Below are 16169 nucleotides of genomic sequence, written 5' to 3'. Positions count from 1 at the left end.
ATCCATTTGTTAAAAAGAAGAGTACATTTCTTCTATTAAGGCTGTTACAAAATATATTTTCAAAGACGATTCCAATGTCTTCTGTAGTTGAATCTCAACTTACTTTTGAATCTGGGTAATGGATACTTTTTGCTTACTCTTCATTGACTCGTGCATTTATTAACTTCCAATTTTTAGGTTGGCTTGAAACCAAACTCTGAACATAAAGTGCAAACCGATTTAGCAATACGATCAATAGAAATCTGGTCAAACAAAAATATTCAGCTCTTTTTCAACAATGGCCAGTTCAAGAATCTGTTGTAACTGGTTAATATTTTGTTTAAACACATTGGTTTCTTACAATTATTATCTAGGCAACCTTCAAATATTCCAGCATTTTCATTGACGATTTTACATACATGTTTTATTAATAGCCTTTTCTTCAAACACAAACCATTGAGTGAGGCAAAGCTATGGCAGATGATGAATGACATGGGTTTTGAGGATTCCCTGGTCACTCTACTTCGTAGACTACACGCAGCCACAACCGTGTCCATAAGGTTTGGACCTGGAGGTGAAATGACAAATTCCATTCCATCAACTGAGGGGGTGCGCCAAGGATGTATTTTGGCACCTTTCTTGTTTTTAGTATACACAAACGGATTAGAAAAGTATTTGCTGGACCACTGTTGCGATTTCCCGAAGGTAAATGGTAAGAGCATTCCTATGCTTTCTTATGCAGATGACACTGTATTAATGACGCTCACAGGAAATAGTATGCAGGTGTGTTTAGACGCTTTTAATACATTTATGCTGGACCTTGACCTGAAGGTTAATTTTACAAAATCCTTTGTAATGGGCTGTGATCCAAAAGGGTCGAAAACCAGGAAATTTGTAGTGAATAACCTTACCATTGAAAAGGTGGACAATTTTAATTACCTCGGAAATCTGTTCAATAATAAACTACGTTGGGCCCCATTAATGAAGGCACGAGTTCAGAGTGCAAGTCGGTCCATAGAGGGCCTTTTCCGTTTTTGTAGTAAGCTGGGCCAAAAACCCGTAGCGCACCTCAAAACCCTCTATATATCAAAATGTTTATCTGTGGCCACTTATGGGGCGGCGGTATGGGGGACTGAAAACCCAGCTGTAATACAGGTGATGGAAAATACATTCCTAAAGCGGGTTTTATCGATCCCATCCAGCTCGTCAAATAGTTTCTGCCACAGTGAAATGGGAATGACCAATGTGACTGACATTGTTTGTCTGTCGCCCCTATTATTGTGGGGCAAAATATGGTTATCCGAAGAGCTGCAGCTCACAAAAGAAATCCTTCAAGACTGTATGACCCTAGATAATGCAAAGCAGATCCCTTGGTTGTCATATGTCAGCAATATGTTTCACAAGATAGGTTTGGGTCACATTTATGATAACCCTAAAAAAATTCAGGGGAACATAAAAGCCCAAATAAAAGCAAGTTATTGGAAATCTTTAAACACACCATGTCTGGGTGAAGTAACTGTTTATGTCAAGCCTCAGCATCAGTTTTATTTGGCGGTTCTATCTCACAAGGTTTAGGCTAGATATCCTTCATTTTTTGTATGCCTTTCCCAAACAAGGAGGATGGTGTGAGAGGCTGCCCCCTTGTCCTTGCAATAACAGAGTTAACCAAAGTACCATACATCTTGTCCTCTTCTGTTCTCTTTATCAGGAGCCAAGGATTAGATTCATTAAACCCATCCTGAAGGGGCGGCAACCATGTACTTATAAAGAAGGTTATGACTACCTGTTATCGCTATCTTCTGTTGAAGTTTGTTGTGCCATGTTAAACTTCATAAGAGTATCATTTCAGATTAGGAAACGCTATGAATAACTTAGCCATAGACCTGTATTCTGCCATGAGAATTTGTCTATATGCTGTATGATGGCCTCCCAATTTACAATTATCATTGTGTGTATAATTACTTGCTAACATATTGGGGGACAAATGTGGGTCCCACTATCAATTGTTTTCTATGTTCTGACAAATGACAAATGGTTATTTAAAAATAATTTTTTATCCCCTTTTCTAAATGTATAATTATAGTGGTTCATTTTAATTGTGTACTATGTTTTTAACTTTGTACTTTTATGATTCGTTGTATGAATCGAATAAAGATTTTGAACCGAACCGAACCGAGTGAGGCAAGGAAATAAAATGAAGGGCGCCATGATTTTTCGTCAACCGGAATCTATCATAGTATTTTAGAATTGCTGCAAAACCAGTCTTTAGTTTGTAACAAAGACATGGTCTCCTGCTGATTATTGAATGTGAAACATCACCACCAACCATTGATTTGCTTTTTGTGGAATTTGGCTACTGCAATTCGAGTTATTTTACCTGAACACAACTAATTTTGAAAGAAGCTAGTTTCTGTGGAATCCCTCTTCACAATCACAACAATAATCAGTGAATTCCCTACAAGGAAAGGCACTTAAAGCTCATGAGATAATGCATAAGTGATATAAAAAACTATTAGATGTGATATATTGCCTCATAAACATTTACTGGGCCCAGTTTGGGACATGCTACATCTAATCTCCTAAAGTAATGATGGGAAGACTAAAGGTTGTATTTTTTGGACTGTATCATTTTGGTTTTTCACCTAATTAGAGGATACATAGTTAAGGATTTTACTTTGACAAAGGACATGCCTATACATGTTAAATAGACGGTTAGTAAAAGTACAGTAAAAACAGATCAAGTTTACAAATGTTACCCAACACATCTTGTGACCTTGAGGTGACAGTGCACTCTACAAGTGATATTAACATTACACAACAAAACATATGTGGAATCAAATCCCTGGGGTAAGCCAGTAGAGAAAAAACAGGAAGCACATTCTTACAACACCTGCAACTTTAGGAATTGCAACAATAATACAATTTTATTTGAAAAAGAAAGCACACAGTGGATTCCAGAGACTCAGATGTGAGAAAATAATAAAATAAAATACACCATTTTGCATGAGAGGAAAAGGCAAAACAAAAACACGGAAATAAGACCACAGGGAAATAAGAAAGCGGATAAGATGGAAAATAGTAACAGATAATGAGGGTGGAAAAAAACTCTCTCCTTTTCTTGACTTGTTCTGATGCATAGCACTGTATGCTGACATTTTTCTAGTCTTAGGTCTTAGGTTTTGGCAATCAAATTGAACTGCGTTTCTACCCAGATTCTTTTGTTAATTTGTAAAATTAAAAATATGCCTCTTTTAAAAATGTGGATGAAAAAGGTAAAATCGAGTTTTGCATACCTTTCTTGCTTTTACATTTTAGGATTTTGTTCTCAGTCCTGATCACTTAAACCATTTATTAAACTCAGGTACATTTTTTAAATATCTGAATTTCCTAGGGCAGAAAAAGTGCCCTGTGTGTACCCAATAAGACTCATTTTACAAACTATCTGTCTAACCCTTGTTAGCTTCGGAGGTTATTAAATAGTCTCACTTGTGGCATTTTGGGATGATTTAAAGAAAATCAATCAAAGAAAGAATTATGTACACTATTGAGTAATGGATACATTGGGGTACACAATACTGTTGAGTAACTTGGAAACCTTTGGAGTATACATACCACGTTATTACACAATTCACATATTTCTAGTCAACCAAGTCATCTTTTTTATCAGTTGTCCGTCAGTTAAAAACACTTTATTTGGTTAATTAAAAGCATTCTACAAATTAAAAAGGTTTTAAAACAGTAATATGACATAGGCTTACATCAAAAATAGTACACAAACTTTCTAATCAAGGTAAACACACAATTAATCAAGTACATCTTTAAAATTGATTATAAAAATATCATTCCTATATTCTAGATTATGGGAGTCACTCTCTTGCTGGTTTCGCCTGTAAGAATCCTTTGCCCTTTAAAATTGGAAAAAGAAAACGTTTCCAACTGTGAAAAAAATGCTTGCAAAACAGGACAAAGTGCAATGTGTCCTGGGTGGAGAAATTGTCACATGTAAGCACCCAAGTCCTCCTACCTTCTCCATCCCTGAGGTTCAGCAAGTAAAACATGTAACTTATTCAGCCTAAAGCTTACTAAAAGGAAATGATGATTCGGATTGGTTACTACATTAAAATAGGGTTCAATTGCCCAGGAGGTTTTTTAGTAATTGATGGGCACGTACCTTTGGTTTTACCAGTTCCCTGGCCTCTCTTTCCATAAGTGCCATATATTGGTAAGATGTCTTAATCCACAACATATCTCCCTTCATTTGATTATATGGGGGGTTAAATATTTCAGGCCGCCCTAATTGCACTGCAAGCCTTTTCACATAGCTCAACCAGGGGATACTACTTGCTCGTACAGTCACACATGAATTCGCGATTCATTTCAAGTTCAGGGTTTATTCGCAATTCATTTCAAGTTCAGGGTTTATCCAAGTTGCTATCCATTTGAGTAGAGGTGCCATTCAAATTAGGTCTGCCAGAAAACCTACGCCAGTTTCCTGATGAACAATGTATGATGGTGTTGATTGTGGCACCGATAGCAGATTTCTTAGAAATGTATTTTCAACTTTTTGAAGATCCTTAGCTTTTTTATATCCCCATATAGCAGAGCCATAATTTGAGATAGCAATGCATTTAGCTCTGTATATATTTAACAGTGCGCATATTGGTTTAGCCCCTAGCCTATGTGCAAAGCCAAGGACCGCTAATGTGGATCTGGCCATTCTATTTATTTTTGCATTCATTTGCGGGCCCATGTACCCTATTGTAAACGTAGTAACCTTAGTGATCTTGTTTCCTTCGCAAGGAAGAGTTTTAGGCCATCTGGGCTTGCAGGCAATTTTCATTGTATGATATTTTGAAAAGTTTACAACTAAGTCCAGAGATCTCATAAAAACTGCAAAGGAGTTTAAAAGACACCGTAAGTCAAGCACAGTTCTAGCTAATAAGGCGGCATATTCCGCATATAGGAGAGCTGTGATCAACCATTCCCCCACAAGTGGAATGTCTTTTCTGGCTTCCCCTAAGACTGAGTCCAGGTTGTTGATGTATAAGTTAAAAAGTAGGGGGGCTAAAATGCATCCCTGCCTTACTCCATTTATAATGCGTATTCCCTGGTTACAATTGCCCCTTTGATCAAATCTCACTGGGGCTGTCTGATTCCTATACAGATCAGCAAGGAAGTAAACAATGTTCTTTTCCACGTGTAATTTAATTAATATTGCCCATAGCTTGGACCTATTCACCCGGTCAAAGGCAGAGGAAAGATCCATGAACGCCAAGTTCAGTGTCCCCTTCTTGGCGATGGTATACTTCCCCACTAGTAGGTGCAAATTCAAACACTAATCCGCGGTCCCCCTCCCTTTCCTGAAACTGTATTGCAAATTTGAAAGTGTGTTGGTTTCGTTTAACCAATCAGTAAGTTTACTGAGTACCACTCTTCCTAGCACCTTCACTGCTGAATCTATAAGTGAGATTGGTCTGTAGCAGCTTGGATCCCCTCTATTACTCTTTTTAAAAACTGGGACTATAATTGACTCAGGCCATGATCTAGGCAGGCCAAATTTCAGGCCATATTAAAAATGAGATCCAAAAGTTTGGGCCATAATGTCACATTAGATTTATAAAGATCGGCCAGGACACCATCTGGTCCAGGAGCCTTATTGCTTGTCATTTGGTTTATAGCCTCTGCGACTTCTGTTTCTATAAATATCAGGGTATATACCTCAACCTCAAACAATGTACCTGGGGGTCCTTGGTTCTCCTGGCCGCCATATATAGGTTTAAAGTGATTAAACCACTCCTGCTCATGGTATGTTACATTCTAGAGGGCTACCCTTAGTTTCCTGGAAAATGGTTTATTAACAATTTCCCAGAACTTAGCACTATTTTTAATAACGTCTATGGACAAAAGATCATTCCATGCCTCATTTTTAATCTCAGATTTGCATGTGTTTATGGCCAATTTATAGGTTTTTCTAAGGGCTGCTATTTCACTTTTATCTTGTGGTTTATGTTTTAGGGCCACCAGGAACCTTTAGTGGACAACTGTACAATTATGGTCGAACCATCTCTCCCCTTCATTCAGAAATTCCTTATACGGACGTTTAAGATCACAGGCCACCTGGTTACAGATTTTAGCGTAAGCTATGAGGATCTCTTTGTCCCTTATATTATCGTCTAGACAGAAATTGATCTCCATTCCAACAGTTTTCAGTAAGTTCTCGTTATAAATCCTCCGGCACTACCTTACACCACTTAAGTCTACGGGCTTGGTCTTTTGTTTTTAAATTAGATGGGACACATCTATTTTATTTAGAGTTGCTCTTAATGTCCCCTGCCAGTGTAATGTGTATAGGGTTCTGGTCACTAAAATGTGACCACGTAGTGGTATAACCTATCACCAGGTGTGTCAAGGCAGTATTAATAAAAATATAATCAATAGTGGAATTTATTCCCCTTCCTTTAAAAGTTGGAATGTCATCGCTATCATGCGAGGTGTTAGGATATGATCAACCAAATTCCCCTAGCGTACCCTCTAAGAATCCACCTTGCTGTGCGTGTTCAAAATGTGTCGCCGAATGATTACCGGGGTATAAACTGTCAGTGACATGACAGTTCAATGAGCATTAATGTGCATTAAAATCTCCTAAAACGAAAACCGAACAAGGGGTAACTTGCTTTACATTATAATACTCAAGGAAACAATTCAGACTGACCATATGTTCATTTGCAGCAATTTAGTCAAATGAGTTATAAAAATTACCAATACGAATGTTGGGTGTGTTAGTAGGCATAATCTGTACAGCTAAGCAGTTTAATGAACCTGAGTCCAATTTACAGTGGCTGGCTATAACCTTTAAAGAGATTAGGATTATTAAACCGCCCTATACTGGCTCAAAATAGGTTGTGCAACCGTCCAGCCAGAACTTATTTTCGGTTTCCCAGGACTCTTGAAGCCCAATCACATCATACTCTTTTAAGAAACCTTTCCACCTTTCATTGTCCATCTTGTTCTTTAGTCCTGCTATGTTCCAACTTAGTATCTTGGCTTGCTCCCCTGGGTTATTCTCCTGCCCCTGTATGGGTTTGGTAGTATGGTCCATATGACTATCTTTAACTTGCCTTTGCGAATGGGAATGAGAGAGGAGTGAATCATTGCTATCTAGCTGGCTCAATGGGGCGAATCTATTTGTAGTTTTAAACCTACTCCCATTGGCCCTTTCTTCTGCTACAGCAGCAGAAGTTGGATAACATTTGAGTGGGTCAATGGTGTTTACGAGAAGGGGTTGGCCATCATTGTGCTTAGTTATGGCAATAGACTTATAGGTCCATTCTCCTGCTATATGTCTTTGCGGTCCCTTCCGGTCTCTGACCCATTCCCTCATAACTGGAGGGTAAAAAAACAAACAAGGGCATCTCAGGAGCTGCCCCCAGAATATGGAACTCACTCCCTCCAAACATCAGGAAGATCCAGAATCTGGTAACATTCAAGCGGGAAGTGAAGAGCCTGCTGATAAATAGATACATTACTTAGTGAAGAACACTGTTCATGGTTCTGATATACTACTGCCTTAGTACAGATCATGTACGCCATTAGAAAGGGAGGCATAGGCAATACTATAATGGAATACATATCTTATGATATGAGAACAACCTAAAGGCCACTAGTAATGGTTATTTTGATTGAACAGGAGAACAGCATCTTTCATGAACCTATACCGAGCTACCTCATATTTGTTATATATACATGTTTTTGTTATTAATTTAGTCATAGCATATTTATTTACGCTAACGTCACTTGTGTTACGAATATATATATCATCTACCTCACAGCGGTTGCTCTCTAACTGTTTATATATATGTTAACCCTTTTCCTCTTTCATGTTAAGCGCTCTGATACCCACGGGTCTTGTTCGCGCAATACAAAACTTTATAATAAATAAATAAATAAGTCTGTAATCTCCCCCGGGCTGCAATTAGAACTCTCCTGATAGAGTCAGCCTGCTACATCTGTCCGATCAAAGTTAATGACTATTCAATCACCATCATCTGATTTAGGGCGACTTCCTTCCCATCCCACCCATCTGGCCATTTTGACGTGTGAGGAAGCTCTGTACCCCCCTCAGAGATTGTTTTGCACCAGAACTTAATCGTACGAATAAGTTCCTCGGTTGTCTCTGTGGTGTTCTTTTTGAGAGGGGGCACCCCTATTAAAACCGCTACCAACAGGGTAGCCTATGGTGGCAAATGCAGTTTTCCTAGTTTAGCAGGCTCTCCTATGAATGTTTTATCAGGCCCTGTCGGACATGGGGTTTTAGTCCTCCAATGGGTTGCAGTCAAGACCCCCTCTCTAGTGCCATCCCTGATCCCCAAAGTTGCCTCTTTGGGTTTCATAGACCCTGAGGGTGTGATATTAGGAGACATTCCTACTTTGAATGTCCTCTTATGAGTATGTTGGAGATTAGTACCGTTATTAGACATATTAGATATATTACTTATTTCATTATTGTCCTGCCTCCCGTCCCTAATACTGGTATCCCCCAAATTACCCAATTTGGTCTCTACTCTGGATAGCCTTTCCGTCAAACAATCTAGCCCAGATTTGAAATAATTAAATAAGTCCTCCTTGAGTGACCCAGCAAGAGTGTCCAAATGCAACAAAATTGAGTCCACAGTGGCTGTGTTGGGGTTAGAAGGTGGTGGCTCCTCTGTGGTCCGATGGCCTTCAATCCCCTCCCGGATTGGTAGTTCCTTTGTGACAGGGCCTGCTTTTAGACCTTTTTTCCTCCTTTTTTTTACTAGGAACTGCAAACAATGCCCTGGCTCTTATCAATTCCGGGCTCCCCTTGCCCTCCATTTGTGCCTTGGGATAGGAGGTTGATGGAATTTCATTGTCTCGAATAAGGTCACTGGCCACCACTACTGGGGTTCTGGAATTAGGGGCACGGTATAACAGATGGGGCAATGTCAGCCGCTGTTACCTCAAATACCTCAGTTCCCAAACCCAACTGGGCCTCCACATTATGAATTGCGGTAGTTATAGCTCCTACAGCTGTAGTTAAGTAGGAGATAATAGAGGCGCAATTGGGTGGTATCTTTGCCTTAGTCTTTACAATGTCTGAGGTACATGGGAGTTTTTGCTTACCAATAATGGCTTCTTCATGACGGAGGGGTAGCCCGGTCTGGTCTCTATTGGTTGCTGACGGGCGCAGATGGGCCTGCCTGTGTCCCGTGCTGCGGAAGCCCTCTGCGGCTTTTGAAGGTGCCTCCGGGCACGTGTGAGCAGCGTCGATGGCGGCTGGTTGCCGCGAAGGAGCCTGGGACATGTGGTCCTGTCCCACTCCCCCTACGGGTCCCGGCAGTGGTGGCAGAGCTGGCGTTAATGGTAAGGTCTTCCCGTGCTGTGGGAGCCCTTTGCGGCTTTTCAAGGTGCCTTTGGCACGTGTTAGCAGCGTCGATAACGGCTGGTTGCCGCGAAGGAGCCTGGGACTTGTTTTCCTGTCCCGCTCCCCCTAAGAGTAATGGCAGTGGTGGCAGAGCTAGCGGCAAAGGTAACCCTCTGCGGCTTTTGAAGGCGCCTCCAGAGGGGGGTGAGCAGCGTCCCGGCAGTGGTGGCAGAACTGGCGGCAAAGATAAGGGTTATCAGTTGATATCCCGCATCTATTCCAGTAAAGTTAAATGGAAGCAGCCAAATCTGTCCTAGGATGATGTAAAGCTGTAATAATGAAGTATTCTACATTTTTAAGTAATAATTCCTTCTATTCCTTCTATTTGCAGAAGAACAATAAATATTGTTCTTGATCTATGGTTTTCTGTGTCCCACTGTACATTTTGTTTCAAAAATGTGTCATGCTTGTGAGATTGATTTTAGTTGTTTAATAGATGATTAGCTACATAGTTTATAGTCTGATTAATCAGATGTTACTGAAATAATATGTGTCTTATGTTTTGTTTTCCATTTACCACAGCATACACAATTTTACCCCCAAGGTTGGTGAGTTTGACACAAGGAAAGCTATTCGACAAGCATTCGATGTTTGGCAGAAAGTGACTCCATTGACTTTTGAAGAAGTTCCCTATCATGAGATCAAGAGTGAAAGGAAAGAAGCAGACATCATGATATTTTTTGCATCTGGTTTTCATGGAGATAGCTCCCCTTTTGATGGAGAAGGTGGATTTTTGGCCCATGCATATTTCCCAGGACCAGGGATTGGTGGCGACACTCATTTTGATTCGGATGAACCATGGACACTAGGAAACTCAAATCACGATGGTAAGTCCCTAAAAATATTTCAATATGTCAATTTGCTGTAACAGAAATGACAAACACACGGGAAACCTGAGAGATATCCGATGTTTTCTTCAACAGTATTTCCTGTTATTCCGTTCCTGCTACCTCTGCTGCAGTTGGTCGGACTAAAACTGGGCTTACTGCCTGGTTCAGAACAAACTTGTCCTACAATATTCATTCTACCCCTCATAAGTGCAGTTTGATTCAAGCCTTTTATCTATGTTGGTAGAGCATCTATTGTGTAGGTCCCACGTGCCCTATTATGATGGGACCGCTGTGTAGACGGTTGTAAAGTGTTCTTTTCTACTACGGCTTGTTCTGTGGCCCAGAAAAAGTGCAGCAGCGGCAGTAGAAAAAGGCAGTTTGTGCACATCCATGCATCGTGCCAGGCATCACGGTGCATGAATGTGTGGGGGTCACTACATGTGCCCCCAGGGCCACTTAACAATCACCTATGGGGACCCTGCTTGAGGCCCCCAAAGTCCTTTCCATTTGCCTTTCGATGCCGGTGGACCGCCATGAACAGGCAGTCAGAAAGGGATATCTAGATCCCCGAGGCAGTGCCTACACAGGCACTGCCTCTATTGTAGGGTTAGGGATCTGGTCACCATCCTGATGGGATCATTGATCCTGTCAGAGGCGACGGTCCTAGCCCCGACGTCTGCGGTCCGACTGGCTGTATTGTAATGCAGCGGTCGGTCTGATGCCCAGGATGGTGGGCAGACAGCCACCAAAGGCTTGTCGGTGGCTGTCTGCCCGCAAATTGTAATGAGGGCCTAAGTTTAGATTTGTTATTATTTGCTGTTATTTATTTGATTGGTCATCAATTATTTATTGTCCATGTGATGAGTATTCCACCCAAACCTTATTGTGTTTTACTTTTTTCTGTGCATTTTATGTTGCACATGTAAAAATATTTTTTTTTTCAATATTGAGAAGATTGGGCTTTGTCCCATGCTGCTCACAGCTCCCTTCAACTCTTCAGTGCTGAGTAGTACACCTCTTCCTCCAGGAAACCTCTTCTCCCCTCCCAGATTCCGGCAGCATGCACCAAATCGTCATAGGTTGTTGTGTCACCTTTCCCAAAGTATATAAGAAAAGCCATCCTTTAGGGGGGCTAAGCGGGTCAAAACTGACAGTCTGGGCAGATGGGCAATAGTAGATCTTTGCGTGGGGTATACAATCTTCTCAATATACGGGCCAAACTGTGATGATCCTGATGTTTTTGATATCCTTGAAGGAGAATTGGCCGGCTGGCCAACTCCCATGATAGTATGTGGTGATCTAAATATATCCACTGACTGGCATAATCTATATACGTACTCAGGACGGAAACCACGGGTGTTTCGTGCCTTGACCGCCCTAATGAGCTCACATGGGCTAAAGGACGTATGGGGGAGAAGGAGCCCAGAACCCTGGGTTCACATATTTCTCGAATCCCTTGCAAAGGTATTCTAAATTAGACTACTTCTTCATTACAACGTCTGAATTGAATAAAGTTTGCATCAAACAAATCCCACGAGTAATCTCGGATCATAATCCTCTTATTTTATCTTGTAGAATAGAAAAAGCAGCGAAAAAACACGCAAGTGGACTTTTGAAAGGAGGTTAAAAACTGATCAAAGGTTCGTGAAACACCTCAAAAAGTGGACAGGGGAATTTTTTGATGCAAACAGATATAGTACATCTAGGAATGGCGTTTGGGAATCCTTTAAGGCGGCTTTAAGGGGGGGAAACCATAAGTTGTTCGGCGAGACTAAGGAAGGAGGATAGGGTAGAGCTAGATAGACTTATGGGGGAACTAGCGAAGGTTGAAGAAGTACATATAAGGGATATTGGACGGGGTATAGATGGGGCAGAGAGCCAAAGGAATCTGTTGATTATTAAAGCAGAGCTTCAAAAAATGATCATACAGAAGGCGATAGGAGAATACCAGTCTTCCAGAGCGAAACTATATGAAACAGGAGAACAGGCAGGCAGAGCTCTGGCGCTCCGGATTAGACAGGATAGAACTAAAAATATAATATCCTGCATACAGGAGGATGGTAAAGACCATACAGAGTCTAAGGAAATTGTACAGGTCTTTAAAAACTTTTATCAAAAACTGTATGATGAAGAGAATTGTCAGAGTCAGCAGATTGAGGAGAGCGGGGATAAAGGCCCAAGATTGGACGAGCAATCTAGAGAAGAGCTGGATAGAGACCTGTCCATTAGTGAGATTATAGGTGCCTTACGGGAGCTAGCCGCTGGTAAGGCAGCAGGTCTAGACGGGATCCGCCTGGAAATGTATAAAAGCATTGAGTTTGAGATCGTTCCAATATTGCTGGACCTCTTTAATGGCATATTGTGTTCAGGGGTAATACCCGAGTCCTGGAAGGAAACTAATATTATTATCTTCCACAAGAAGGACAAACCTAAGGAAAACCCGGGCTCATATCGCCCAATATCTCTCATTAATGCGGATACAAAACTGTATTCTAAAAGGTGGGCTAAGAGACTGGGGAGGATCATTGGCGATCTCGTCTCTCCGTGGCAGCATGGGTTTGTGCCTGGGCGAGGCACCACGGACCACACTCGTCGAGCTATTACTTCATTCGATGCCCATGCTGCCGCGGGGGGGGGGGGAATATGACCATGATCCTCCTCGACGCGGAGAAAGCTTTTGACCGCGTGATTTGGGACTATCTGTGGGGCATCCTTGTAGGTAGGGGATTTGGACCCAAGGTTATTAGAGCTCTAAGAGCGATGTATAAAGATCCGATAGCCCGGGTGTCAGTAATGGGAGAGAGTCGGATACTATAGTAATCAAAAGGGGGACCCGACAGGGTTGCCCCTGTTCTCCGATTCTCTTTGCGTTATATATAGACCCCCTGATTCAAAAAATCCTGGGGTGCCCCCAGATTAATCCAGTGACGCTTAATGGGTATTCAAACAAACTGTTAGCATACGAAGGCGACCTGGCGGTTCTGACTATCGATCCACAGCAGGCGATGCCCATTGTGACTGATCTGGCTAAGGATTTTGGAAGTAAGTTAGGATATCTGCTAAATGAGGGAAAGACTCAAATAATCTGCACCAAAAACATCAGAAAGGTAGACAGCAGATATTTAGACTTAGCAGTTTATCTAGAGATAAGAATTAATGCCTCAGTGGATAAGATCATCACAGATAACTACCTCTCCCTTATGGATGCGAAGTAGATCGCAGATATTAGAAGAAGGCCCGGTATAAGATTTTGGACGGGGCATGGGGGATCTGGAAAGCTACTCAAAAGTTGTTGGATATACCAAACATTAATGCGCACCTCCACCTCTGGAACTCTAGCCTGTTTCCCCACCTAGGTACAGACAGGAACTGCATGTTCTGGAGAGAACATGGAATAAACACCATAGGGGACATCATGGAGGGGGATGAGCACCTCCACCTCTGGAACTCTAGCCTGTTTCCCCACTTAGGTACAGACAGGAACTGCATGTTCTGGAGAGAACATGGAATAAACACCATAGGGGACATCATGGAGGGGGATGATATCCTTGGGTTTGAAGAGATACAACGGAAGCATTGGATTCCACCCAATCATTGGTTTCTGTATGGGCAGCTAGCTCGAACTGTGACGGCCTTTAGACCTAGGATCTCCATAACACCTGTATCCCCATGATTGATTACCTAAGAAAGGGGGGTAATAAAATAAATAGTGATAGTGAATAGTTTAATTTACTATTCCAACTCCAGTCCCCGTGGATAGTAGGGAAGGAGTTGGATAGTAAATTAAACTATTTACTATCCTGGAGCTCCCCCCAGCGCAATTCGTTGTTACAACTTGCATTGTAAAGGTTGCGTCATAAGGGAACTGTGGTGTAACATCCGCGTTGTAAAGGATGTTCCCCGCCTCTAGGGATGGCCATGTTAAAGTCAGGCAAAACCGCCCTCTGCCAATCCATGCTGTCTCCTACCTTGGGAGGTGAGAAATTCAGCAGTAGGCTCCCGCTTCTGTCATCAATAGGCGCTTGTGCTCTAGTCAGGGCTTACCACTCATCACCTCACGGCCCCCATGGCATTGGGTTGCCGCTCCCCCTGGGCCACGGGCAAGGTTGCTCCCCCGGTAGGCAATTCTGCTGGGTGACTTCAGGATCCGGTAAGTTACCTCCCCCAGGGGGGCTCAATTACCCCTCCGGGTTGTGTTATAGAGCTGGGAACACAGGAATGGGCCAAGAGGCCGTCTTCTACCAGAGCCAAACTCTGGCATTGCCGTCTTGGTTGGCGTCGGGCTCGCCTTCCATCATCTTCCATCCACCATGCATTCTCACCATCAGGGACAGAAATCGCCTTCAGACCACAACCCAGGGCTAGGGGTCACCTCTGTCGTGGGCAGCCATGTAGCTGTGCTTCATTAGCTACTTAAAGTCGCAACGTGGCGGCAGAGCCGATCTGGATCACTTCCACACAGACATCGTGCCTGATCACGCCCTAGTGTCTTTTGATTCCTTTATATAATTTATGTGTTTAATATTTGTATGTTTTTATTGCTTTCAATATAGTTTTTTTATGATCGAATAAGGCTACGATGATGACAAACACACAGTTGTCTTTTAACAAAATATATCTATTACCACAAAGGAAATCTATATAGCCTCATGTACCAACCAGCTGCACCAACCTAATGTTACTGCTTCTTTTACTGCCCTCATCTGGTTAGGTGAATTCATATTCTAAAAGTATTTAAGTATTTTACATGTAAACGTGTGAAATCCATAACTTCCACAGTGTTCTGAAATAGTCAACTGGATAGAAAACTTACCAATACAAGTAGGAAATAAGAAACATCCCTGTTAAAAGGAGGGACTTAGTCCTCGTTGAGCCCTTGATCAGAATATGAGGAAAAATAGGACAATGCACCCAGCATCCAAAATGCCACAAAGTATATATTTTTAAGCCTGATATCTTTGTTTCATCTGTGAAACAATGACATGTTTTAATTTATATTTTGTGAGTATACTCTGTGTGACTTAGCATAGATGTGAGTTATTATGGGGCAAACAAATGGAGTTAAAATAATATACACTTGGTCATTATTACATCTGTGCTGATGGCTTACCGAAGGATGTCCACATACGCAGAATGGAAGATGCTGGATGCCGAAGCCAGCACATGGCTGGGCATCCACACGGTCTGACACACTCATGGGTTTGTTGTCACGATTCCCAGAGAGGTGCTCTACAGTCAGTTTAGATGGAATTGGAGCTGCAGTTTGTCGTCCGGATTGCCCAGAGAGGTGCTCTACAGTCAGTTTAGATGGAATTGGAGCTGTGGTGTCTTGCAGTTGGCAAAAGAGGTCAAACATAGTCTTCTTTGCATGTTCAGCCAACATCATGATGGTAAGGAAAGAGGCGGGGTCAAGCCTATGAACTATCTTTCCCAAGATGGAGGATTGTCCATCAAACTTCACTGGAGGTTCCCAATTAAGCATGGGCGTAAAATCCGTTTAGCTCGCGGATTTTGCGGATTTTCGGTAAATTCGCAATCCGCGAGATTCGCGAATCTCCCGCAAAATCCGCAAATCCGCGAGCAGCGGATTTTATGGCTTGCTCGCACTGTTCGCGAGAGTTCGCGGCTTCCCAGTACAACTTCGCGCTCCGCGAATAAGCGCTAAATTGCAGAAATACGATCTTAGCAAAACTGAAACTACTTACCAGGTTCAAAAGTTCAGGCTCATCATTAGTAGCCATTTCCTGTAGTGCTTCCTGAGGGGCCCCTCCAGAGTTCAGTTGCCAGTTGCAACTATTATGTGACCCTGCTCTGAACCTCAGAATAGTTACACATATGCCACAAAGGTCCTGAATTACAGCTAAGGGAGACAAGCAGGAGCCAGGCTGGAAGTTCAAATCCATTAATCAGCCCCTAAT

At 42.1% G+C, this 16169-nt stretch overlaps 1 protein-coding gene across 1 annotated transcript in view; it reads left to right on the top strand.

Moving 5' to 3' along the window:
• The window catches only part of MMP24 (matrix metallopeptidase 24), a gene marked incomplete at its 5' end in the record, with an annotated part of 172809 nt that overhangs the window by 41735 nt on the left and 114905 nt on the right, over positions 1–16169 (top strand). The window contains one exon of the mRNA XM_086949070.1: positions 9944–10248. Coding sequence (XP_086805196.1) covers positions 9944–10248 — 305 coding nt within the window. The remainder of the gene's footprint in view (positions 1–9943; positions 10249–16169) is intronic.

Source organism: Lissotriton vulgaris, unplaced genomic scaffold (assembly GCF_964263255.1).
Source record: "Lissotriton vulgaris unplaced genomic scaffold, aLisVul1.2 SCAFFOLD_1397, whole genome shotgun sequence".
Classification (NCBI taxonomy): domain Eukaryota; kingdom Metazoa; phylum Chordata; class Amphibia; order Caudata; family Salamandridae; genus Lissotriton; species Lissotriton vulgaris.
Note: the sequence above shows the minus strand (reverse complement) of the source record. Positions and strands in the feature narration are given on the sequence as shown.